Below are 27,867 nucleotides of genomic sequence, written 5' to 3' on the forward strand. Positions count from 1 at the left end.
AATGTCTATCTGTCATGAAACTGCCCCTTTATAATATAGGCAGATGTAGCCATCTTTCACATACTGTACTCCCAAAATGAGAGATCAGTTATATGAAGCAAATAAGCATGATCAGCGGAGAGGTCGCACCCCAACTCAGAAACACCTTCCACCCCCCCCCCCCCCCCCGGCTTCCCTATGAAAGAAGCAGACTACGTGATAAACATCACCGAAACATCACGTTTTTGTTGGCATGCAGAACTCACATGAATAATAAGCATGAGGGAAGAGCAAACTGCACTGCTCACAGGGGCGGATCCAGGAATTCCGTAAAGGAGGGGGGGGGGGCGACTTTACAACACGCGCGCCCCGCTCTCTATTTTTTTTTTTCGTTTCTTTTGTTAAAAAAAGGGGGTGGGAGGGCGCGCCCGGTAAGCCCACGCGTGGATCCGCCAGTATGTGTGTATGTGTGTATGTGTGTGTGTGTGTGTGTGTGTGTACGCCCATGCGTTGCCTCGCATGACAGCGGTATATAAAGAGAAAGCTCCAGCGCTCTAGACACCTGGACTGACGATTTTGCGCCACAGCATCAGACACAGCCGCAGACACAGCCGACGTTAATAAAATGGCTCCTGCCTCGGCCAAAAAATTTGTTCTTGCCAAGGAGTTCGCCGGACAAGTGACTGAATCTAACTTCAAACTTGTGACTTATAACCTCCCGGCATTACAGGATGGCGGTACGTAGTGAAGCCGTAGTAAGACTGCAGAAATTGTGGATTTTGTTCTATTTCTCTTTGATGTTACTGCGATGCTTCTCCTCCTCTTTCTCCTCCTCCTCCTTTTTGTTCTCCTTCCTTTTCTTTTTTTATTTCTTTGATATTCAAGTGTCTGTACTTTCGTCCTCTTACTGTAAACGTTTTATTCAGTTTCCATGCATCAAACCAACGCAGAAATATCACTTTTTACAAGATTTCGCTAGAACTTAGAAATTGCCATGGTCTCGGCACATTCCGTGAAAGCTCTGTAATAGAAACTCGAGATCTTTAAAGCAACATAACCATTTTTTCTCTATCATAAAACTTATTATGATAACGTCCAAACACACAAAGACCTGAACATTATTTTTTCCTGACATTGCTATCAAAAGTTTAAAAAAAGAAATACGGCTTGATTTCCCCCTTTTTGCAATCATGAAGTGAACTGCTAGTGAACACAGGTTTATTCAATTACATGTAGATGATATATTGTCTTATGTTAAACTTTTTCATTTCTTCTAGTTTAGTTTAGCCCTAAATGAAAAATTATCATTTATACAAAAACTTCATCTTGGTATATAAGTGTCATTTCGAAACAACAGAGTAGTAGTGATTGGTTATAGCAAATCTTCATGTTCTATTCGTCACACTGCACCATACCATAATGTTTGTTTTGTATATAACACTTGTATAAGTTAATTGTATGTGTTTTAATTTTGAATCTGACTTATTATTGATCTTTTTATATATGTTTTGATTACAGAGGTGGAGCTTCAGGCACTCTACCTTACTGTAGACCCTTACATGAGGTGAGACCATTATAGGCGTTATTTACCATGTGTAGAGGAAACAATAAAACAGTTTTACCGCTTGAAAACAGTTCTAAAATGTAAATTAGGGATAGAACAACAAAATATTCATGTTAAGTTCGCATCGCGATTAATCAAATGGCTTTTAAAAGTTGCTCTCAAGCATTTTTCATCACTTTATTGAATTAAACAGACACAACTCGATTTTTTTCAGTCATTGAACTGATTTAGTACGTCTGTTGCGCCTAAAAAAAAGAATGGAAGCCAAACCGTAAGTGGGATTAAATGCCGATTATATGAGAATACGAAGATTGAAGGAAATACACAAAATGTTCCTTCTGGCGGGTGCAACCCAACGATACTGGCCAAAGTCGTTTCATTAATCACTTCCCGAAGTGTCTCAATTATATATACTATTGTCACGAAATGGCATCAAGTTTATCCCTGTGTGTTTGTAAACTGTAATCCCTTATCCACTATACACATGAATTCTATGTGGCAATACACAAATCGTGTAAAGAAATTCTACACAGTAAGCGGTTTTTTTTTTAAGTTTAAAATATTGAAGTTTTCTGTTTTTGTCGACAGGATTTTGCCCATCAAAGTGGGAGATTTGATGATCGGAGAACAAGTGGCAAAGTACGTATTAAGTTCTGTTAGATTAGTTGCTTTCCTCTACTACTCGTCTTTATTATATGTATAATTTATGATATATAATATTCATTATTCAATATATAATATGAAACACATTATGTAATATGTAATATAATATATAGTATAATGTTATATCATATACCTACATATACATATAATAGATATCCATATACTCAGCAAAAAAATAAAAACTTTTTCAAGTTTATATTTCTTATATAAACTTTGGCTAAGAGTTGATGTATTATATATCATAGGAAAGGTAATTCAATTGGCTATCAACTTGGTAGTTCAATAAAAATGGAAACTGTGCGCATGAGTGAACACCTCTGTTTTTACCTTCCAAGGCTCAATAGTAAAGACATTTACTATTGCCTGTAGGCATTTTATGTTGCCATTAAGGATACTTAAGAAACACATAAAATTTACAGACTGAATATAAGCCTATTATCATATAGGCCTACAAATTTAATTTCAAATATTATACCGAAGACAGGGCAAACCTATATTAACTGCAAATCCTATGAATTAAAAGGCGACAAATAAGATCCACAGATATAATTTTGAACAGACCAACAACAAAGTGCCCGTGTTACATGGAATTATTACTATAAACTAGGAATGCCGCTATGGAGACTGGTTGTGCCTCAGCTGTATAACACTTTACTCTTACATGATAATATTGTTACACTTTATCGTGTATCATTACACTCACAAACGTGAAAACAAAATACCAAAGGTTTTTTTTTTTTTAATATTATGTTACGATATTATGATGTTACGATGTTATGATATAGCTGATTCTGGGTGCATACTACACTGGTGATTTGGTGATTTGGATTGATTTGATTTGATATGATTTGATTTATTCTTCGTATGGAGTCAAGTTTGCTTTTTCCTCCCCTGGCAACCAGCGGTATTATGCATCTAGAATCACCACAATCTTGGCGTCGTGTGATGCGATTTTCTGTTTGTGCTTTGTGTTGAAATGCCAAATGAATAAATAATGAAAGAAAAAATAATGATAATAATAACAATAATTGTAATGATAATAATAGACATTAGAAAAAAATCAATTACCTTCCCTAAATCTTCTGTCAGAGTGGTCAAGAGCAAAGACCCGAAGGTGCCCATCGGTTCCATTGTCCAGGCTGATGCTGGATGGACGTCCGGGTCTGTTGTTAAAGGAAGTGACGTAACAATCGTCGCCGATTACCCCGATCCAAAATGGCCGAAGTCGCTGGCGCTAGGCACGCTTGGAATGCCAGGGTAAGCGTTCGTTGCTTAGCACGTGTTCCCTGCTTAGTTTTCGATTTAGTTAAAGGAGACCTCCGAATGATTTTTTTTCAGACTTCTACATTTGAACGACTTTAAATTAGTTATACCGAGTACAAAGTTTCAGAATTTGTAGTGATTGGGTTGAGGAATAAGAATGTTTTCAAAATTTACAACAAATTGCAATGAACAAGGATGATGACATGGCAGCCTCACCATAAGAATGCATGAGTTAGGGCTCAAGGAAGCAGAACAAAAGAAGATGGCATGCATACATTCTACACAGGTGAACTTGTCTAGCAAGTGGTATTGTAATGGAATTACACTGCTACATTCCTAAAATATGTGAGGCTCCTATATGTCATCAACGCTGTTCGATGTAATTTTTTAAAGATTTTTCAGAATATTGTTTCTCTGCTCAAGGACCACAATAAATTCCACAAATCTATACATGGAGCCGTTGATTTATGTACTACATGATGTGAAATTATGAAAATCGTCTGGAATGCCCCTTTAATGTAGCAGAAGTAAAGAACCCCCAGCCGATTGGTGTTAGTAATAGCATGACGAAAGACACAACTGAGAAAAGAGTACGTTTGAAAGGCGATTCCCTGTATAGAATGACTCAGTTAGATCAAGAAACATTTTATCTTATCCGTACAGTGTAGCACGTCTCTGTAGGCACCTGGCATATATCAAATATAGCGCCACTGGTGTTCTCAGAGAGGACCCTGTCATACCTGTGCAAAGTTCATCATGTGTTTATCTGACTGTAAATCAGTATAAACAATATGTTATGAATAGTGATGATGACAATCTTTTGTTAGCTCATTTGAATATACGAAGCATAAGTAGAAATTTTGATAAGTTGCGATCATTTTTAGAAAACTCTGGTAATAACTGTTCTGTTATAGGTCTGACCGAAACATGGTTGACTCCCAATATAAGTCATTTATTTTCTATATCCGGCTTTGATTTCGTGTACAGAAATAGAAAAGAAAGAATGGGTGGTGGCGTGGGTTTATACATCCCCAACAAATTTGAATATTCTATCCACGAAGAATTGAATGTCATGACTGATATAGTTGAATCTCTTTTTGTTGAAATGGTAAACCCGAATGGGAAAAACATACTGATTGGAGTTGTTTACAGACCCCCTGGATCGAATCCGAATGATTTTTTGTTGTATGTACAAAATTTAATGCAGAACTCTATCTTTACAAATAAGCATGTATATTTAATGGGTGATTTCAATATTGATCTTATGAAATGTAACTCCCAACATATTTCGCGAGAATTTGTAGAAACCTTAATGTCTGTTTCTTTATTACCGTTAATTTCTAAGCCGACCCGTGTTACTGACCGATCTGCCACTTTGATTGATAATATTTTTTGTAATATTCTCCCAATTCCCGAGTCTGGTATTGTTTTATCTGACATCTCTGATCATTATCCAATCTTTACACAAGTGCCAATTAAGTTATCTCCTGGGCAAAATAATTATCAGAGACGTCGTAAGATTACGGCCAATAATCTTATTAATTTGCAAAATAGTTTAAAAGATATTGATTGGTTTTTTGTATACAACAATACCGATCTTGATTTGTGTTATGATTATCTTATGAAAACTATAACTTCTAAAATTGATGAACATATTCCGTTTTGCACAAGGAAAAGTTCTTATAAAAGAACTCCAAGACTCCCGTGGATAACCCAATCACTTTTAAGATCGATTAATAGAAAAAATAATTTGTTTTATAAATACAGGAGTAACCCTACGGATAAAAACAGACAAAAATATGTGACTTACAAAAACACGCTTACTAATTTATTGCGTTTACAAAAGAGAAAATTTTATGTCAACCAGATAATGAAATATAAAAATGATATTAAGAATACTTGGAAAACAATAAAAGATGTTATGAATACATCTAATGATGCATCTAGTATTTCAGAAGTACGATGGGGTAATACCTCAAGCAATGTACCTGCTGGTATGGCCGAAATTTTTAATGATTTTTTTGCATTGATTGGGAAAAATTTATCACAAAGTATCCCTTCATCTAATAAAGTGTTTTTTGATTTTTTAGATATACCTAATCCTAAAACTATATTTTTGGACCCTACGTATAATGAAGAAGTTATTGATATTATTAATAATTTGAAAGAAGGGAAAAGCCCAGGTTGTGATGGAATCGATAATTATTTGTTGAAAAATATAATTCTTCAAATAATAGATCCTTTAGTATATATTATTAATCTATCACTTAGTACTGGGCTTGTACCAAGTCAAATGAAGACTGCCAAAATTATACCTATATATAAGAAAGGGGAGAAAAATGATGTCAATAATTACAGACCAATATCGTTATTAACTTCAATTTCTAAAATTTTGGAAAGAATAGTATATATCCGAACTGTAAAATTTTTCAATATGAGTAATATATTTACGAATTTTCAATTTGGATTCAGAGAAAATCACAACACCACCCACGCTTTACTTACCTTTGTGGAAAAGATTACACATGCACTTGATACATTTTCGCATACAATAGGCATCTTCCTGGACTTCTCAAAGGCTTTTGATACGATTAATCACGGTATACTTCTTTCTAAGTTATCCCATTATGGTATTCGCGGAAAAGCCTTGCAATGGTTTACGAGTTATTTATCTGACAGATTTCAATATGTACATGTGAACAGTTTTGATTCTTCTATGAAGAAAATAGAATGTGGTGTTCCGCAAGGAAGTTTGTTAGGCCCACTGTTATTTATAGTTTACATTAATGATTTTTATAGATCTTCAGATAAACTCTCTTTCATATTATTCGCGGATGATTCCAATCTTTTTTATTCCCACCCTGACCCTAATACTTTGATTAGTACAGTGAATGATGAATTGAAGAATGTCTCACAATGGATATATGCAAATAAATTGTCACTGAATATTGAGAAGACAAAGTATACGTTTTTCAGTAATTCTTTAGATAGATTACCAGGTAATGTTATATTTGACACTACTCCTCTAGAAGAGGTTTCGTCTATTAAATTCTTAGGTGTTTGTGTTGATAATAAGTTATCATGGAAGTGTCACATAAACAATATTTGTAAAGTAATTGCACGTAACATAGGCATAATGAATAGATTGAAATATTATCTTCCTTCTTCGGCTTTGATTACGCTGTATTCAAGTTTGGTATTGCCGTACTTGAATTACGGAATTCTTGCTTGGGGGAATACATATTCGACATTGTTAGATAAACTTTTTCTTCTGCAAAAGATGGCGCTCAGAATCGTTTTTAACCTTCATATCCGAGCACATACTGACAAGCTTTTCCTTGAGCACAAAATTCTGAAAATAAAAGAGTTGTATTTGTTTCAACTTGGTCAATTTGTTTAATTACAACTGCAATCATCTACCCAAAATATTTTATTCTTTATTTCACCGTAACAGCCACGTACATAATTATCCCACTAGACAATCTAAAGAATTTCATCTTCCCTTAGTTAGAACTGTACACACTCAAAATACATTTGTTTATACCGGACCCAGATTTTGGAATAGCTTAGATAATGATCTAAAAGAATATGTGAAGTTAATTACATTTAAGTATAAACTCAAAAAATATTTGTTTTCTAAATATACCAGTTAATTCTGTTCAATGAAAAAACCCGTCATGTTTCACTTTTCCTTGAGATTCTGTAGTGTGTCCACAGACCTTTTCCATCCCTCTCCTTTTCCTTCTCTATTCTTCCCTGCTCCTTTTTCCTCGTTCTTCGTTGTCCAGTATCTGTCTGAGTGCATTTCCTCAAATTCTGTTGTTTCTGTGTATTGTGTTATTGTTGTTGTTATTGTCGTCGCTATGTTTTTTTGTGGCCGATTGCATATCTTCCTTTCCGTTCAATTTTCCTGGCACACCTGGCCCCATAGTGTCTGTGCCACAAATGTGATATGTTATATAGTTTATACGTTTGCATCCTAAAATCCTAGTAAGTATTGTTCATAGTATCAACATCATTATATCAATGAGTAAAATGTACAATAGTATATAGAAGAATTTAAAATGAATATGTCTTATTGGTATAACAAATTGGTGCTGTTGTTGTTTTGTTCCAGTGTTCCACGTTTTACAAGCGTGGCTTTTTTAGTGGAACACTGTTTTCCATCATTGTGATTATTTACTATTTTGTTGCCATGACAAAGTGCATTGTTTCTTTTTTACGACATCATTCGTGTATAATATACTTTATATTGTATTGAAAAAAATCCTTTATCGGACGAGTGTAAGAGAAATGAAAAAAAAATTTGTATCACTTTGGATTATGTCAACTTTTTCTTTTCTTTTCTTTGTGATGATGGAAATAAATAAACTATTGAACTATTGAACTATTGAACTATTGAACCTTAGTTGGGGTACTACCCATGCACCTGGGCAAAGAATATTATTACAAGTATGACATATTATACCGTATGCCCCCCCCCCCAAAAAAAAGAGAGCAAAAACAAACAAACAAACAGATACTACGTGACCAAACCCAAAAGCAATTTCAGGGTATGAAACTATAACTTATTACCCACATCTTGCAAAAACGCCATCCGATTTGCTTCACCGGTCAAAGAAAAATGAGGATCTTTGTAAAGCATGTCAGGAATCCTTTCCCTCCAAGTTCTGTCCATTGTGTTACATTAACATGCAGTTCCAAGAGCATCGAAGTGCAGAACTTGGAAGAAACAGACCCATGACATGCTAACGATCCACATTTCTCTGTGACCATTTTTAACCAAATTGAATGGGGTTTTCTGCGAAATATAGGGAAGATTTTATATTTTTAGAACCTGAAATATCATTCAGACAGTTAAATCATATTGAAAATTATCAATGCGGAAATCCGATTGTATTTTTTTTTTTTTTTTTTGGGGGGGGGACATACTGTATAAGTGAATCGTCTTGTCCACGAAAGCAAGAACTGCATATGGGCAGGATTAAACCAACAATCTACTCTTTGCAGGTCAAGGGTATAACTCATTAATCGTTCAACTAGTTCCCTATTGAGAATCCAAAAGATCCATTGAAGACTTTTTACACGCCTCATCCTGTTCCAAGTGGTATTGTGCGAATGCCGATTGTAGTTTTCACGTAACGTTCACGAATCTATTGCCCGTTAACTATAATCTCTATCAATGTCACAGGAAAACTGCTTACCTGGCGTTCCTTGGTATCTGCAAGCCGAAACCGGGAAAGGGGGAGACGGTGGTGGTCAGTGGCGCGGCCGGAGCAGTGGGAGCAGTAGTCGGTCAAATCGCCAAGATCATGGTCAGAACCACCACCCTATTACGTAACGTCATTTTCGGGTGCAGGGCAATTACCCCCTGGGCAATTACCCAGGACCCTTCCCCTTCCCCTGACCGTAATCCTAAACCTTAACCTAATCGTAACCCTAACCCAATCTCTATCCCTACACCTAACCCTACCACTAATCTTTACTCTAACCACATCATAACCAGTATTTAGCCGGAAGAGGGGGGGGGGGGGGTTAATTGCCCTCTGGGGGTAATTGCCCTGAGGGTTTATGTTCGTTGAGGGTCATACCAAATTAATTGTGAAATTGATTGGATCGCTACTATTTCTAATCATTATATTCCTTTCGTCATTGACCATTTTTTGTTCTATTAAATAAATTGCTTCTCTGATTTTTTTTTTTATATTGTTAATGTTATAGTGAGGAAAGATTAGATAGAACGGGATGAACTAAACCCAGGAAAAGTAGAAAAATGATTTACAGAAATTTGCTCATGCAAGAGAGAGAGAGAGAGAAAGAGAGAGACTTGATTATTTTTAAATCATTTGCCAATTCAAGAATCAGTCTTAAATGTATTGGTAAAGAGTCTCTTTAAAAACTCTGCATTTTTTAAATATATAATACAGGGCTAAAATGAAAGGCAATTTTACGTACAAGATGATACACTGACAATACATCATGGTACGATTAATGAATGATAGCATAATAATAACCACCGATATGTGGTTGAGGACTTTATGGGTTATACATCGGTTGCCAATTAAGATATATTAACAGTTAACCAACACGCAACTGGTGAAATGAAGCCTCTAATGTATATCTTTAACTTAAAGGGAAGGTCCATCTGATGTTGTGTTGCTTTGTATGAAAACAGAAAAATCAGAGAAGTGGTGCTTAGATGAGTGAAATTTTTTAAAGGAAAATTCAGACACACACACTCATACAAAAATTATGAACTGATAAAGTTTAAAGAGTAAGACAAACTGACAAATCTCTGCGACGTTTAGGTCAAGTGTTGAACATCTCACCATAGTTTGTGTACACAAAAATTTCCTTGGTTTTCATTCTTCTCACAATTATTGTCATTATTATGATTATTATTATGATTATTTTTATTATTATTATCTTTATTATTATTAATTATATTATATTTTTGCACCGATAGAATTCATCCATTAAGAAGGACATGCAAACACGTACAATCTGAGTATATATATAATACCAAGAACAAAATTTTCCAATGTTTCACTGATCTAGGCCTACTTCTCTGAGTTTTCTATTTTCATTCGAAAAAAAAAACCCCATTATATCTGGATAGAATGTCTTCTTTGCCCCTTTGTGTGTCCCGAGCGCAGAAAGCCATTCCTCGTGCATAATATCATTATCCGAAGTCCTACGCCACATAAAGGGCTTGAGGATATGGGATACTGTACTTGTAGTGTAATCCTCCAACAAACTGGAATTCAAACGTTAACTCGAAATTCGCCCTAATTGTCCTGCAAAGTCTTAAATTCTCTGTCACTTCTCTTCCAGGGCTGCAAAGTCATCGGCTTCGCAGGGTCCCAAGAAAAGCTGAATTATCTGAAAGATCTGGGGTATGACATCACCCTCAACTACAAGACCATCAAAGACTTGGACAAGGCTATCAAGGAAGCCGCGCCAAATGGCGTCGACTGTTACTTTGACAATGTAAGCTCTTGTGACACGTTATTCAGTCGATATTGGTATCTACTTCGCGATGATGATAGTGGGGATAATGTGTCAAAACTCTTCGGGCTAGATGTTGAGTGCATTGGGAAGCTATTCACAGATCAAGAATTATATAAAAAAAAGAAACAAAATAATAAACAGTCAATACAAAAACAGTACGCTAGTTTGGATAAGAATTCTTTAAGTGAGATCTTGGAAGTTTAAGAGATGAAGATGCAGAGTAATATTTTGGTTTCACGTAATGGTTCAAAATGAAAGTTAAAGGACAAGTTCACCTTCATAGACATGTGGGTTGAGTGAATGCTGCAATATTAGCAGAACACATCAGTGGGAGTTTGAGCAAAATCGGACAATCCGTCAAAAAGTTATGAATTTTTGAAGTTTCTGCTCAGTCACGGCTAGATGAAAAGACTACTATAGCTTGTGATGTCACATGAGTACAACGATATAAAGAAAGAATAAAGAAAATTCAACATATTTCCTTTTTTCTCGCATAACAAAAGAACGCTCGACTTCTCTCTTTCAGAAGGCAGGGGGGAATAATAATACCCTTAACATAAGTCAGTAGCAAGTCGAAGAAATGTGCACTTTATTCAAAAAGTAAAGTTTTGCGAAATTCTCTTTTTATTTTCCTTATATAGTTGTACGCATGTGACATCATACATTGTAGTAGTCTTCTCTTCCAGCAGTGACTGCGTAGATACTTAAAATATTCGTAACTTTTGAACGGATTGTCCAATTTTCCTCAAACATTCATTGATGTGTTGCATTCTCTCAATCCTTATTATATGAAGGTGGACTTGTCCTTTAAAGATCCTGAATCTATATACAACAAATTATATGTTTACTTTAAAACTGACGACAACAACAACAAAATCATGTGGTTCATGATTAGTCAGACATTTACTGGTAGGGAGTAGTGCCTATACTAGTAGTTCACAACCAATTACGGATAGCTCACATTCACTGCGATATGACTTCTTTGTACTAAGCGAGTATGTAGGGGATATCATGTAGAATTGAAGGGCCTAACTGGTGGCACTGAGTTTTCTGAATACGCATTATTTCTTGTACTTACGAGACGTGCCTTTGAGAATCGTTTCATGTTTGCTTTGTGCAGATGACTGTGCAGATTTCAATTGTATAGAACGCCATGCTTATAAAACATACAGTGCAGAATATCAATATTACGCAGCATTTTTCATGTAGGTTCAATAACATGCATACAATTGATTTCTTTTTGTCCCACAACTATGTGGCAGTTCTTTACAGTCAGGACTGTTTATAATGCCAAAATCTTATCGTGGCAACCGGTGGGAACGCCGGTCAAAAGTACTCTTGACAAAGAAACTGCCACATAATTATTATCTGACCTTGGACGTATAATCTGCCTTCGCCCTAAATACCACGATGACTTGCATATTTCAGTCATACACATAATTAGGTGATACGCTATCAGCGTATCACCTATTGTGATTGTCAAAATCTCTCTTTATTTCTTTTTATTAGGTGATACGCTATCAGCGTATCACCTATTGTGATTGTCAAAATCTCTCTTTATTTCTTTTTATTCTTCTTTCTTTCTGGACAATTTTGTGTCATCAATGTCTCAAGAATGACATTACGGAATAACATGACATTTTCAGGGAACATGTCTCATGACAATATCTAGCCACAATAAGGTTTTCATGACAGTAACATATCTATGACGTCGTCTAGGCGCCATTTTGTGATTTTTGGACCATGTTACATGATCGATCATAACTTCATAACTAAAGGTCATTTCTGTATCATTTTTTGTGGACATAAAGTTCAGGTCACGTTCTATCTTACTTCTTTTGATGCTAATTACCTAGGACATCATTAAGTGCGCGTAAGCGCGCGTCAAAATTTTAAAAGGCTCAAAACAACTTTCCAATGGGAAATCTCGAAGTTTCAGACAATTTTATGCGTTTCAAACAATTTTGCGCGTGCGCGTCCGTCCGCGCATTTTCGCGCGCACAGCGCGTCAGCAACATGAAAATACACTTTTTTTGACAGATTTGGATTCCTGATACTTTGAGCAACAATATCCATTGATTTCTAATCGATTCCTACAAATAACAAAGCAATGCACTTGCGTCAAAGTTCAAATTTCGCCTGCGCGTCTATGTGCAAATATAGTGAAAAAACATGTCTTTGTTTATTTCGCCATAGCTCTTTAAAACGTCAGGTGACCCTATGTTTTTATTGCATATTACAAAAGCATATAAATTGGACTTGACGTTTCAAGTATCATTATTTCCATAATTACATTATGACGTCATCATATCGTCATCTGAAATCAAAAAAGTGGAATTAATTTTTTTGAGGTACTGTTTCTGACATTCATTTGCTCGTATCTCTGTTGTTTAAGCTCAATATTATCCCAAATTCAGATATGTTGTACTTTGAACATTTGCCTTTCAAGTCCATGTCATGGTTTTGAAATTTGATGACGTCATCATGCTTTAAATTGTGTTTAAAGGTAAAGACGCAAAATCGGACAAGTTTACGTGTATTGTCTATGGGAGGTGATTTTTTTAGAAACCATGCATTGACTTGACAACGTTTAAGCACCTTTATCTCAGCTGATTTTGCTTCATTTCCTCTGAAACTTATTTATGTTGTAGATGTGACAATAAGCTGCAGTAATCATGCATTTTATTCTTTGAAATCTCCTCATGAGGTTGACAATTTTGCAATTTAAAACTGAAAATGAGAATGGAATGCGGACCAAACGATTCGTGATTCATCTTTCACGTACATAAGCTTACGTTCCTCTAATTTTCTCGTCGAGACGTATGGCCGAGTGGTTAGAGGCGTCGTCTTAGAAACGTGAGGTTGCACACGTACGGGTTCGATCCTCACAAGAGCACGAAAGAAAATAATAATTTTTTTTAAACTTTTTTTCTTCAATGGAGTACTACACCTTCGTCCATGTAGAAATCACGTTTGCATGTAAACACACCTATACGCACACACTCACACAGTATACCTTTGTTTTGCGTTGGAGACTGCATTACTTCGTCTGCTGCAAAATTATAGTTTTGCAGGTTGGGCTTTTCAAACTGATACAGTATACTGTAACAAAATGAAATTTGTTCATATCAATTCAGTAACACAATGTAGTCGTGGTTACTTTGTGCTGATTTATACATGTAACAAGCTATACATTGTAAAAAAGGTATTCAGTCTTCTGTATTGATGATTATTTGTCAATTAGTGGTTTTTGTGGAGTTTCAGATAGTGATAAAAAGTATGGATGATAAGTGCAGCGATAATTCCTATAGTTAGTTCAAAGCTGTGTTACAGATGTTTGATACATACATTTAGCATTGTGTGTGTGTATATACGTGTGTATACAGGTTGGCCATATGACACATTCTAGACAATTACTCTTAATTGATTAGCAAACGTGATCAGCTATGGAACTGAATATGGTACTAATGTATGATGTTAATGATTCTAATTAAACTGTGACGAGTTTAAAGGGATAGCGTAACTGTGTGTAAAAATAAGGCAATTATAAGGATATTTTAGGGCAATTTGATAACCATGCCTATAATAATTTCATACAGGTACTAATGCCTCCCTCATATTCATGTGATAGATCGTCATGTCAATAGCAAACTGACAACGTATGATGAATGTGTTATATATTGAACAACTGTCTTTCAAGTCCATAACGTTCCCCATATTTTCCCGTCGAGACGTGTCGCCGAGTGGTTAAAGGCGACGTCTCAGAGACGTGAGGTTGCGGGTTCGAACCTCACAAGATCACGAAACAAAATACTTAGCTACTTTACTGTTTTTTTTTCTTCAATTTTGTATTACATATTCGTCCATGTAGAAATCACGTTCGTATATAAACGCACCTATACACACACACAGACACACACACACGCCATATCCCTCTTTTTTGTGTGTTGGAGACCACATTGCTTCGACTGCAGCAAAATTTTGCAGGTTGACTTTGTCAAACCGATCATAGTATGTAATGACGACGACTGAGGTGTTGTACTTTGAACAATTTTCTTTCAAGACCATGTCATTGTTTTGTAATTTGATGACGTCATTACACTGAAAATTGTGATTAAAGGCAAGGTATCGAAACCAGCCGATTATAGGTTTTATGTCTGCGGGACGTATTTTTCCCAAGTTGCCAGAAATGGTATAGCGACCTCAGTCGTTACAAGGCCGCTTTTCCGTCTAGCAATGCAATAGATGTTCACACGGCCGCGTTAGTTGAGTGGGCATTGACTTTCCCCCCGTTATATCTATACATTGTTGTTGTTTTTCTGTCTTACCATTTCCGTGGATGACCCGTGGCCGAGTGGTTACAGAAACGGTTTCGCATGCACGCTCAATATAACTTCAAGGTGCCTATATCACATTCTTTTCTTTGTCGATCACAGATGACTGTCATCTGATGACCACAAGCGTATCACCTAACTCGTCCTCAATGTGACGAGTTTTCATGTCTCGTTAGGTGATACGCTATCAGCGTATCACCTATTGTGATTGTCAAAATCTCTCTTTATTTCTTTTTATTAGGTGATACGCTATCAGCGTATCACCTATTGTGATTGTCAAAATCTCTCTTTATTTTTAGGTGATACGCTATCAGCGTATCACCTATTGTGATTGTCAAAATCTCTCTTTATTTCTTTTTATTCTTCTTTCTTTCTGGACAATTTTGTGTCATCAATATCTCAAGAATGACATTACGGAATAACATGACATTTTCAGGGAACATGTCTCATGACAATATCTAGCCACAATAAGGTTTTCATGGCAGTAACGTATCTATGACGTCATCTAGGCGCCATTTTGTGATTTTCGGACCATGTTACATGATCGATCATAACTTCATAACTAAAGGTCATTTCTTTATCATTTTTTGTGAACATAAAGGTCAGATCACGCTCTATCTTTCTTTCTCTGATGCTAATTACCTAGGACGTCATCTAGGACGCGTAAGCGCGCGTCAAACTTTTAAAAGGCTCAAAACAACTTTCCAATGGGAAATCTCGAAGTTTCAGACAATTTTAAGCGTTTCAAACAATTTTGCGCGTGCGCGTCCGTCCGCGCGTTTTCGCGCGCACAGCGCGTCAGTAACATGAAAATGCACTTTTTTTGACTGATTTGGATTCCTGATACTTTGAGTAACAATATCCATTGATTTCTGATCGATTCTGACAAATAACAAAGCAATGCACTTGCGTCAAAGTTCAAATTTCGCCTTCGCGTCTATGTGCAAATATAGTGAAAAAACATGTCTTTGTTTATTTCGCCATAGCTCTTCAAAACACCTGGTTACCCTATGTTTTTATTGCATATTACAAAAGCATATAAATTGGACCTAACGTTTCAAGTATCATTATTTTCATAATTACATTATGACGTCATCATATCGTCATCTGAAATCAAAAAAGTGGAATTAATTTTTTTAAGGTACTGTTTCTGACATTCATTTGCTCGTATCTCTGTTGTTTAAGCTCAATATTATCCCAAATTCAGATATGTTGTACTTTGAGCATTTGCCTTTTAAGTCCATGTCATGTTTTTGATATTTGATGACGTCATCATACCTTAAATTGTGATTAAAGGTAAAGATGCAAAATCGGACAAGTTTACGTGTATTGTCTATGGGAGGTGATTTTTTTAGAAACCATGCATTGACTTAACAACGTTTAAGCACCTTTATCTCAGCTGATTTTGCTTCATTTCCTCTGAAACTTTAGTATGTTGTAGCTGAGACAATAAGCTGCAGTAATCATGCATTTTATTCTTTGAAATCTTCTCATGAGGTTGACAATTTTGCAATTTAAAACTGAAAATGAGAATGGAATGCGGACGAAACGATTCCTGATTCACCTTTCACGTATATAAGTTTACGTTCCTCTAATATTCTCGTCGAGACGTATGGCCGAGTGGTTAGAGGCGTCGTCTCAGAAACGTGAGGTAGCACACGTACGGGTTCGATCCTCACAAGAGCACGAAAGAAAATAATTATTTCTTTTTTTTACTTTTTTTTTCTTCAATGGAGTACTACACCATCGTCCATGTAGAACCATGTTTACATGTAAACACACCTAATACGCACACACTCACACAGTATACCTTTGTTTTGCGTTGGAGACTGCATTACTTCGACTGCTGCAAAATTTTGCAGGCTGGGCTTTTCAAATTGATGTAGTATATTGTAACAAAATGAAATTTGTTCATATCAATTCAGTAACACAATGTAGTCGTGGTTACTTTGTGCTGATTTATACATGTAACAAGTTATACATTGTAAAAAAGGTATTTGCATTGTTCCTTTAAGTCAGTCTTCTGTATTGATGATTATTTGTCAATTAGTGGTTTTTGTGGAGTTTCAGATAGTGATAAAAAGTATGGATGATAAGTGCAGCGATAATTCCTACAGTTAGTTCAAAGTTGTGTTACAGATGTTTGATACATACATTTAGCATTGTGTGTGTGTATATACGTGTGTATACAGGTTGGCCATATGACACATTCTAGACAATTAATCTTAATTAATTAGCAAACGTGATCAGCTATGGAACTGAATATTGTACTAATGTGTGATGTTAATAATTCTGATTAAACTGTGACGAGTTTAAAGGGATAGCATAACTGTGTGTAAAAATAGGGCAATTATAAGAAAATTTTAGGGGAACTTGATAACCATGCCTATAATAATTTCATACAGGTACTAATACCTGCCTCATATTCATGTCATAGATCGTCATGTCAATAGCAAACTGACAACGTAGGATGAATGTGTTATATATTGAACAACTGTCTTACAAGTCCATAACGTTCCCCATATTTTCTCGTCGAGACGTATGGCCGAGTAGTTAAAGGCGACGTCTCAGCGACGTGAGGTTGCGGGTTCGAACCCCACGAGATCACGAAACAAAATACTTAGCTATTTTACTGTTTTTTTTCTTCAATTTTGAATTACATATTCGTCCATGTAGAAATCACGTTCGTATATAAACGCACCTATACACACACACACGCCATATCCCTCTTTTTTGTGTGTTGGAGACCACATTGCTTCGACTGCAGCAAAATTTTGCAGGTTGACTTTGTCAAACCGATCATAGTATGTAATGACGACGACGGAGGTGTTGTACTTTGAACAATTGTCTTTCAAGACCATGTCATTGTTTTGTAATTTGATGACGTCATTACACTGAAAATTGTGATTAAAGGCAAGGTATCAAAACCAGCCGATTATAGGTTTTATGTCTGTGGGACGCATTTTTCCCAAGTTGCCAGAAATGGCATAGCGACCTCAGTCGTTACAAGGCCGCTTTTCCGTCTAGCAATGCAATAGATGTTCACACGGCCACGAATAGTTGAGTGGGCATTGACTTTCCCCCTGTTATATCTATACATTGGGTTTTTTTTTGTCTTACCATTTCCGTGGATGACCCGTGGCCGAGTGGTTACAGAAACGGTTTCGCATGCACGCTCAATATAACTTCAAGGTGCCTATATCACATTCTTTTCTTTGTCGATCACAGATGACTGTCATCTGATGACCACAAGCGTATCACCTAACTCGTCCTCAATGTGACGAGTTTTCATGTCTCGTTTTTTATTCTTCTTTCTTTCTGGACAATTTTGTGTCGTCAATATCTCAACAATGACATTACGGAATGACATGAAATTTTCAGTCAACATGTCTCATAACAATATCTAGCCACAATAAGGTTTTCATGACAGTAACATATCTATGACGTCATTTAGGCGCCATTTTGTGATTTTCGGACCTTGTCACATGATCGATCATAACTTCATAACTAGATGTCATTTCTGCATCATTTTCGGTGGACATAAAGTTCAGGTCACGCTCTATCTTACTTTTTAATGCTAGTTACCCAGGTCTTCATTACGCGCGCGTTTGCGCGCGTCAAAATTTTAAAAGGCTCAAAACGACTTCCCAATGGGAAATCTCGAAGTTTCAGACAATTTTAAGCGTTTCAAACAATTTTGCGCGTGCGCGTCCGTCCGCGCGTTTTCGCGCGCACAGCGTATCAGTAACATGAAAATGCACTTTTTTTGACTGATTTGGATTCCTGATACTTTGAGTAACAATATCCATTGATTTTTGATCGATTCTGACAAATAACAAAGCAATGCACTGGCGTCAAAGTTGAAATTTCACATGCGCATCTATGTGCAAATATAGTGAAAAAACATGTCTTTATTTATTTCGCCATAGCTCTTTAAAACGTCAGGTGACCCTATGTTTTTATTGCATATTACAAAAGCATATAAATTGGACATAACGTTTCAAGCATCATTATTTCCATAAATACATTATGACGTCATCATATCGTCATCTGAAATCAAAAAAGTGGAATTAATTTTTTTAAGGTACTGTTTCTGACATTCATTTGCTCGTATCTCTGTTGTTTAAGCTCAATATTTTCCCAAATTCAGATATGTTGTACTTTGAACATTTACCTTTTAAGTCCATGTCATGCTTTTGATATTTGATGACGTCATCATACCTTAAATTGTGATTAAAGGTAAAGACGCAAAATCGGACAAGTTTACGTGTATTGTCTATGGGAGGTGATTTTTTTTAAACCATGCATTGACTTAACAACGTTTAAGCACCTTTATCTCAGCTGATTTTGCTTCATTTCCTCTGAAACTTTAGTATGTTGTAGCTGAGACAATAAGCTGCAGTAATCATGCATTTCATTCTTTGAAATCTTCTCATCAGATTGACAATTTTGCAGTTTAAAATGAAAATGAAAATGGAATGTGGACAAAACGATTCCTCATGTATCTTTCACATACATAAGTTTACGTTCCCCATATTTTCTCGTCGAGACGTATGGCCGAGTGGATAAAGTCGACGTCTCAGAGACGTGAGGTTGCGGGTTCGAACCCCACAAGATCACGAAACAAAATACTTAGCTATTTTACTTTTTTTTTCTTCAATTTTGTATTACATATTCGTCCATGTAGAAATCACGTTCGTATATAAACACACCTATACACACACACAGACACACACACACGCCATATCCCTCTTTTTTGTGTGTTGGAGACCACATTGCTTCGACTGCAGCAAAATTTTGCAGGTTGACTTTGTCAAACCAATCATAGTATGTAATGACGACAACTGAGGTGTTGTACTTTGAACTGTCTTTCAAGACGATGTCATTGTTTTGTAATTTGATGACGTCATCACACTGAAAATTGTGATTAAAGGCAAGGTATCAAAACCAGCCGATTATAGGTTTTATGTCTGCGGGACGTATTTTTCCCAAGTTGCCAGAAATGGCATAGCGACCTCAGTCGTTACAAGGCCGCTTTTCCGTCTAGCAATGCAATAGATGTTCACACGGCCACGTTAGTTGAGTGGGCATTGACTTTCCCCCTGTTATATCTATACATTGTTGTTTTTTTTTTTGTCTTACCATTTCCGTGGATGACCCGTGGCCGAGTGGTTAAAGAAACGGTTTCACATGCACGCTCAATATAACTTCAAGGTGCCTATATCACATTCTTTTCTTGTCGATCACAGATGACCGTCATCTGATGACCACAAGCGTATCACCTAACTCGTCCTCAATGTGACGAGTTTTCATGTCTCGTTCTTCTTTCTTTCTGGACAATTTTGTGTCATCAATATCTCAAGAATGACATTACGGAATAACATGACATTTTCAGGGAACATGTCTCATGACAAAATCTAGCCACAATAAGGTTTTCATGACAGTAACATATCTATGACGTCATCTAGGCGCCATTTTGTGATTTTCGGACCATGTTACATGGTCGATCATAACTTCATATCTAAAGGTCATGTCTGTATCATTTTCGGCGGACATTAAGTTCAGGTCACGCTCTATCATACATTTTAATGCTAATTACCTAAGACATTATTACGCGCGCGTACGCGCGCGTCAAACTTTTAAAAGGCTCAAAACAACTTACCAATGGGAAATCTCGAAGTTTCAGACAATTTTAAGCGTTTCGCGCGTTCGCGTCCGTCCGCACATTTTCGCGCGTAGTGCGCGTAAGCAAACTGAAAATGCACATTTTTTGACAGATTTGGATTCCTGATACATTAAGTAACAATATCCATTGATTTCCGATCAATTTCGACCTATAACAAAGGAATGCGCTGGCGTCAAAGTTGAAATTTCGTGTTCGCGTCTATGTGGAAATATAGCGAAAAACATGTCTTTGTTTATTTCGCCATAGCTCTTTAAAACGTCAGGTGACCCTATGTTTTTATTGCATATTACAAAAGCATATGAATTGAAAATAACGTTTCAAGTATCAATATTTCCCTAAATACATTATGACGTCATCATATCATCATCTGAAATCAAAAAAGTGGAATTAATTTTTTTGAGGTACTGTTTCTGACATTCATTTGCTCGTATCTCTGTTGTTTAAGCTCAATATTATCCCAAATTCAGATATGTTGTACTTTGAACATTTGCCTTTTAAGTCCAAGTCATGGTTTTGAAATTTGATGACGTCATCATACCTTAAATTGTGATTAAAGGTAAAGATGCAAAATCGGACAAGTTTACGTGTTATGTCTATGGGAGGTGATTTTTTTAAAAACCATGCATTGACTTGACAACGTTTAAGCACCTTTATCTCAGCTGATTTTGCTTCATTTCCTCTGAAACTTAAGTATGTTGTAGCTGAGACAATAAGCTGCAGTAATCATGCATTTTATTTTTTGAAATCTCATCATCAGGTTGACAATTTTGCAGTTTAAAACTGAAAATGAGAATGGAATGTGGACAAAACGATTCCCGATTCAGCTTTCACATACATAAGTTTACGTTCCTCATATTTTCTCGCCGAGACGTATGGCCGAGTGGTTAAAGGCGACGTCTCAGAGACGTGAGGTTGCGGGTTCGAACCCCACAAGATCACGAAACAAAATACTTAGCTATTTTACTTTTTTTCTTCAATTTTGTATTACATATTCGTCCATGTAGAAATCACGTTCGTATATAAACGCACCTATACACACACACAGACACACAGACACACGCCATATCCCTCTTTTTTGTGTGTTGGAGACCACATTGCTTCGACTGCAGCAACATTTTGCAGGTTGACTTTGTCAAACCGATCATAGTATGTAATGACGACGACTGAGGTGTTGTACTTTGAACATTTGTCTTTCAAGACCATGTCATTGTTTTGTACTTTGATGACGTCATCACACTGAAAATTGTGATTAAAGGCAAGGTATCAAAACCAGCCGATTATAGGCTTTATGTCTAAGGCGCGTATTTTTCCCAAGTTGCCAGAAATGGCATAGCGACATCAGTCGTTACAAGGCCGCATTTCCGTCTAGCAATGCAATACATGTTCACGCGGCCACGATTGTTGAGTGGGCATTGACTTTTTCCCCCTGTAATATCCATACATTTCTTTTTTGCCTTACCATTTCCGGGGATGTCCCGTGGCCGATTGGTTAGAAAAACGGTTTTGCATGCACGCTCAATATAACTTCAAGGTGCCTATATCACATTCTTTTCTTTGTCGATCACAGATGACCGACACCTGATGACCCCAAGCGTATCACCTAACTCGTCAGCGTGACGAGTTTCATATCTCGTTCTTCTTTCTTTCTGGACAATTTTGTGTCATCAATATCTCAAGAATGACATTACGGAATAACATGACATTTTCAGGGAACATGTCTCATGACAAAATCTAGCCACAATAAGGTTTTCATGACAGTAACATATCTATGACGTCATCTAGGCGCCATTTTGTGATTTTCGGACCATGTTACATGATCGATCATAACTTCATATCTAAAGGTCATGTCTGTATCATTTTCGGCGGACATTAAGTTCAGGTCACGCTCTATCATACATTTTAATGCTAATTACCTAAGACATTATTACGCGCGCGTACGCGCGCGTCAAACTTTTAAAAGGCTCAAAACAACTTACCAATGGGAAATCTCGAAGTTTCAGACAATTTTAAGCGTTTCGCGCGTTCGCGTCCGTCCGCACATTTTCGCGCGTAGTGCGCGTAAGCAAACTGAAAATGCACATTTTTTGACAGATTTGGATTCCTGATACATTAAGTAACAATATCCATTGATTTCCGATCAATTTTGACCTATAACAAAGGAATGCGTTGGCGTCAAAGTTGAAATTTCGTGTGCGCGTCTTTGTGCAAATATAGCGAAAAACATGTCTTTGTTTATTTCGCCATAGCTCTTTAAAACGTCTGGTTACCCTATGTTTTTATTGCATATTACAAAAACATATGAATTGGAAATAACGTTTCAAGTATTAATATTTCCATAATTACATTATGACGTCATCATATCATCATCTGAAATCAAAAAAGTGGAATTAATTTTTTTGAGGTACTGTTTCTGACATTCATTTGCTCGTATCTCTGTTGTTTAAGCTCAATATTATCCCAAATTCAGATATGTTGTACTTTGAACATTTGCCTTTCAGGTCCATGTCATGGTTTTGAAATTTAATGACGTCATCATACTTTAAATTGTGATTAAAGGTAAAGACGCAAAATCGGACAAGTTTACGTGTTATGTCTATGGGAGGGGATCTTTTTTAAAACCATGCATTGACTTGACAACGTTTAAGCACCTTTATCTCAGCTGATTCTGCTTCATTTCCTCTGAAACTTAAGTATGTTGTAGCTGAGACAATAAGCTTCAGTAATCATGCATTTTATTTTTTGAAATCTCATCATCAGGTTGACAATTTTGCAGTTTAAAACTGAAAATGAGAATGGAATGTGGACAAAACGATTCCCGATTCAGCTTTCACATACATAAGTTTACGTTCCTCATATTTTCTCGCCGAGACGTATGGCCGAGTGGTTAAAGGCGACGTCTCAGAGACGTGAAGTTGCGGGTTCGAACCCCACAAGATCACGAAACAAAATACTTAGCTATTTTACTTTTTTTTCAATTTTGTATCACATATTCGTCCATGTAGAAATCACGTTCGTATATAAACGCACCTATACACACACACAGACACACAGACACACACCATATCCCTCTTTTTTGTGTTGGAGACCACATTGCTTCGACTGCTGGAAAATTTTGCAGGCTGACTTTGTCAAACCGATCATAGTATGTAATGACGACGACGGAGGTGTTGTACTTTGAACAATTGTCGTTCAAGACCATGTCATTGTTTTGTACTTTGATGACGTCATCACATTGAAAATTGTGATTAAAGGCAAGGTATCAAAACCAGCCGATTATAGGCTTTATGTCTACGGCGCGTATTTTTCCCAAGTTGCCAGAAATGGCATAGCGACATCAGTCGTTACAAGGCCGCATTTCTGTCTAGCAATGCAATACATGTTCACGCGGCCACGATTGTTGAGTGGGCATTGACTTTTCCCCCTGTAATATCTATACATTTCTTTTTTCCCTTACCATTTCCGGGGATGTCCCGTGGCCGAGTGGTTAGAGAAACGGTTTTGCATGCACGCTCAATATAACTTCAAGGTGCCTATATCACATTCTTTTCTTTGTCGATCACAGATGACCGACACCTGATGACCACAAGCGTATCACCTAACTCGTCAGCGTGACGAGTTTCATATCTCGTATAGATTCGTTGCGATCAAAAACAGAGAAAATGAATTCACAAATACTACACAAATATTGAATCATGACATTGCAATTTTCGTGTTGAACTCTCGACATTGTCATGTTCACCCAGTCGTGAATTGCCTTAGGTTTCTCTTTTGTTGAAACTCATTGTTTGATTTCTCTTTTAGGCCGTATGGGTATCCAGGGCCCTGTTTCGTAAAGCTGTTCGTAAAGTTATACGAAGGGCTTACGAACGACTGGTGATCAGTTCTAATGTGCTATACTCATCAGAATTTCAGTAATTCAGCTCAAGAACTGATCACCAGTCGTTCGCAAACCCTTCGTAACTTTACAAACAGCTTTATGAAACACCCCAAAGGTCCCTTCCTAAAACTCGGTGAACCTAGAAACCTACATAGGAAACTATAAAAAAAAGTCAAAGTTGTAAGGATCATTTGCGACTCGACAGCCTATCAGAAAGTGCATTGATAAAGAATATACTAAGGTCAATACATCAATTTTTCTGTATATCTATGGGAAAAACTTTGTGCTTTGCTATTTTCTTTTGAATGCTTTTAACGTAAACTCTTACTGAGTGAGTCTTGGTTTTAATAACCGGAAGTCCCAAGTATTAACTTTGAATGTTTGAGATGGGCTTAATGAAATGGAGAAATTGCAAGGGCGCCATGGGATTGATACCTGCGTACTCTTAGATTTCTTTCAGTTTTCGAGGGAGGTGGAAGTTGTAATTGATGAACTTGGGCCTACAGTTCTTAATTTGGGCAAGTGTTTACATGGGTATCATGATTATTATATCACGCCTTGTCTCGTTTTAAATCTGCATGTCGTTATTTTGTGTTTCTTAGTCTGGTTGCGCTTGGCTAATGAAGGAACAATAATAATCTTTGGAAATAATAATTGATGTAAGTGCATGATATCATGCTCTTATAAAGGGGCCTACAGACTGTAGTCGCTAATATGGACTGTGTAATTTCGTGTACATAACCTCGAACCTTCCTTTACAAAGTTCAAACTGTGTGCATACATTCAACTCAACTTTTTAGACGTTTCTAAAACTTTTTAAAGGTTCTAGACGGCTTTCAAAGGTTTTTTGGACGTCTGCTGAACGTCCACAGCAAGTTTTGAATATTCTTAAAAAGGTTTTCCGACGTCTATAACGTTCAAAATGTTTTCTGCAGGTTCTTAAAAAGTTTGAAAGGTTTTGTATTTGGGTTTTCAAACATTTGAAAAACGTCTTTATAACGTTTTTTCAAACATTTGAAAAAACGTTTTTATAACGTCCATTTGAAACATTTTAAATACGTCGAAAACCTTTCACAAAAGACGTTCTGAAAAACGTTTTTGACAAAACGTCCTATTAACGAACTTGGATCGTTTCAAGAACGTTCAGAAAAGGTCGAAATGTTACCTGGGTAGTCCTGAACTATCCATGCTCACCATTATTTATTTATTTATTTATTTATTTATTTTTTGCTTATTTCTTTTCAGGTCGGAGGTGAATTGTCTTCCGTAGTCATGAACAACATGAACGTCAAAGGCCGAATATGCGTTTGTGGCTCCATCAGCTCGTACAACTTAGCCGATCAGCCCAAAGGTCAGTCTGAGTTGGAGTGATTATTGAAATGTAACTAATAAAAGATGAAATTGTCGGGTAGAACTGAACTAAGCTTTCTGGAGTTCCTCGACATATCTAGAATGTTCTTCTCACTCAAAATCATAAACATGAGCTGAATAAATTCAAACAGTAAAAACAAGGTTCTTATTTTCACAATTCCTCACTATTGACGAAGCTGCCCACAAAATACAGCCCAAAGGTGTATAAGAATCATAATATAATATTCTTCAAATCAAATTTGGGTGAATTGAGAAAGGGTGTTCGTCAATGTATTGTCACTCACGACATGCCATCATTGACATGCACTTTCAAGTCTATAAACAGATAGGCCGTATGTCTTTGCGTTGGGTACATAGAACAATACTTCTTAACTCTCACAATCGAAAGAATTCACATAGATTTCTCTTTTAGAGTAAGAATAGATGAAACAGAAAATCTTATCTCGATAAAAATAGGTATATCTTAAAGCTAATAATGCGGAACTATATGGGCATTAAAAGATGTAGGCTTTGAAAAAGGTTTGCACTTCCCTGTTTTCAAGTCACCTTCTCTCAAATAATCTCGTGTGAATAGATAATGCATGTTGATACTAATCTATGCGTGCGATAATCATAGAATAAAAATACATCTGCCATTTCGTCTGTTGACATGATAACTCCTGTATAGGGTATTCTTTTTTCACAAAGATAGACTGAAATGTTAGTCCCTCTTAAATCAGGAAGGCGGTATACACCCACCTCCCTGCTTTAAATCGCTCTCTAAGCACCTATGTATATATGGCCACCGCCGCCCATATATTTCAAAAATCACATGTACAAAGGGTACAAGTGGAACAGGCACATGCACTAGCAGGGACATAACTGGCCAGCCACACACCAGGGCCCTTTTGCATAAAAGTCAAGTACGATCAAACGCAAGTCAAGAAGATCAAACGTAAGTCCCAAATGCTCCATTCTGATTGGTTGAAAATCAAGTTGCGTATAATTTCCTTGACTTGCGTTTGATCATAACTTGTACACAACAGGGCCCAGAACTATTTGACCTGTTGTCGTATCTTTGCAATAACACCTCCGGCATGTCCTGATTGAAAATTTTTATTTTCCATAGTGCCATCGTTCCAGTTGATAGCGGTTCTAAAACAGCTCACAATCCAGGGCTTTTTTATCTACGACCACAAGGACGAATACCAAGATGCTCTCGGTGCACTCATCAACTGGCTGAACGAGGTAGGTCACGATCCATTGAAGAAGCAATGGTATATCAAACGAAAATCATTAAAAAAAAAAAGATGTTAAATATTTGGTTTCGTCCCCAGTTATGATACTTCCTTTATCACTCACTTGCCTGGCAAAGAAATTGGAGTAGGGTTAGCCGTATCACTTTTATTATCATTATTATTATTATCATTATCATTGTTATTATCATTATTATTATTATTATTATTATTATCATCATCATTATTATCATTATTGTATTATCATTTCTATTACTATTGATATTATCATCATTATCATCATTACTATTGCTATGATTATCATTGCGGGCTATAGATAATATGGAATTATCGGTCAGAGAAGTCAATATTTGTAGAAGAAGTTTGCTTGGTAAAATATTGTCGGTTGTTATATGCTTTCATGAGCAAAATGATATGTTGTTATATCATCTTCTGTCTTTATGTTGAACACTGAATGCCTATCAAGGAGTATGCATGTTCATTGCCTCTGATTTTCATCATATCTTATAGTCAGATATTGTGCACTCAAGTTTATTACTGCAATTTTTAAATGTAATCTTATATTCTGTGGAAGAAAAAAAAATGTACTTAAAGGTATTGCGAACGATATATAAAGGATTCTTGCTATGCAACGCTATTGTCTCTCTCTCTCCCCCTCCTGAGTATGTGTGTGTGTCTTTTTCAGTCTTACCTTTATCTATATCTATTAGTTCATTGTTATATATGTAACAACCGGACATTTATCATGGATGTTTTTTTGTTTTTTTTTTCAGGGGAAGATCAAGTACAGGGAACACGTGACTCAAGGTTTCGAGAACACACCCAAGGCCTTCATGGGTCTCTTCAAAGGATCCAACCTCGGAAAAGCTATCATAAAGGTCTAG

The 27,867-nt window shown here is 36.5% G+C and overlaps 1 protein-coding gene across 1 annotated transcript; it reads left to right on the forward strand.

Annotated features, from left to right (window-relative positions):
- The first annotated feature begins 553 nt into the window (after window positions 1-553).
- Window positions 554-27,867, forward strand: LOC139720134 (prostaglandin reductase 1-like). Its single transcript, XM_071631505.1, has 9 exons — window positions 554-716; window positions 1,498-1,543; window positions 2,132-2,182; window positions 3,296-3,463; window positions 8,661-8,784; window positions 10,304-10,459; window positions 25,623-25,728; window positions 26,857-26,975; window positions 27,757-27,867. Exons 1-9 carry the CDS (start codon window positions 605-607, stop codon window positions 27,865-27,867), a joined length of 993 nt encoding a protein of 330 aa, XP_071487606.1. The 5' UTR covers window positions 554-604.

The sequence above is a fragment of the Diadema antillarum genome, unplaced genomic scaffold (assembly GCF_040938485.1).
Source record: "Diadema antillarum isolate AM-2024a unplaced genomic scaffold, OU_Dant_1.0 scf00000122, whole genome shotgun sequence".
NCBI classification, from domain to species: domain Eukaryota; kingdom Metazoa; phylum Echinodermata; class Echinoidea; order Diadematoida; family Diadematidae; genus Diadema; species Diadema antillarum.

What these genes read in the sequence shown, in the direction of transcription:
- LOC139720134 (XM_071631505.1), top strand. Translation starts at nt 605, where the DNA reads ATGGCTCCTGCCTCGGCCAAAAAATTTGTTCTTGCCAAGGAGTTCGCC. An exon ending in GGCACGCTTGGAATGCCAGG is followed by an intron (nt 3,464 to 8,660) that starts GTAAGCGTTCGT and finishes TCAATGTCACAG; the next exon opens with GAAAACTGCTTACCTGGCGT. An exon ending in TCGACTGTTACTTTGACAAT is followed by an intron (nt 10,460 to 25,622) that starts GTAAGCTCTTGT and finishes ATTTCTTTTCAG; the next exon opens with GTCGGAGGTGAATTGTCTTC.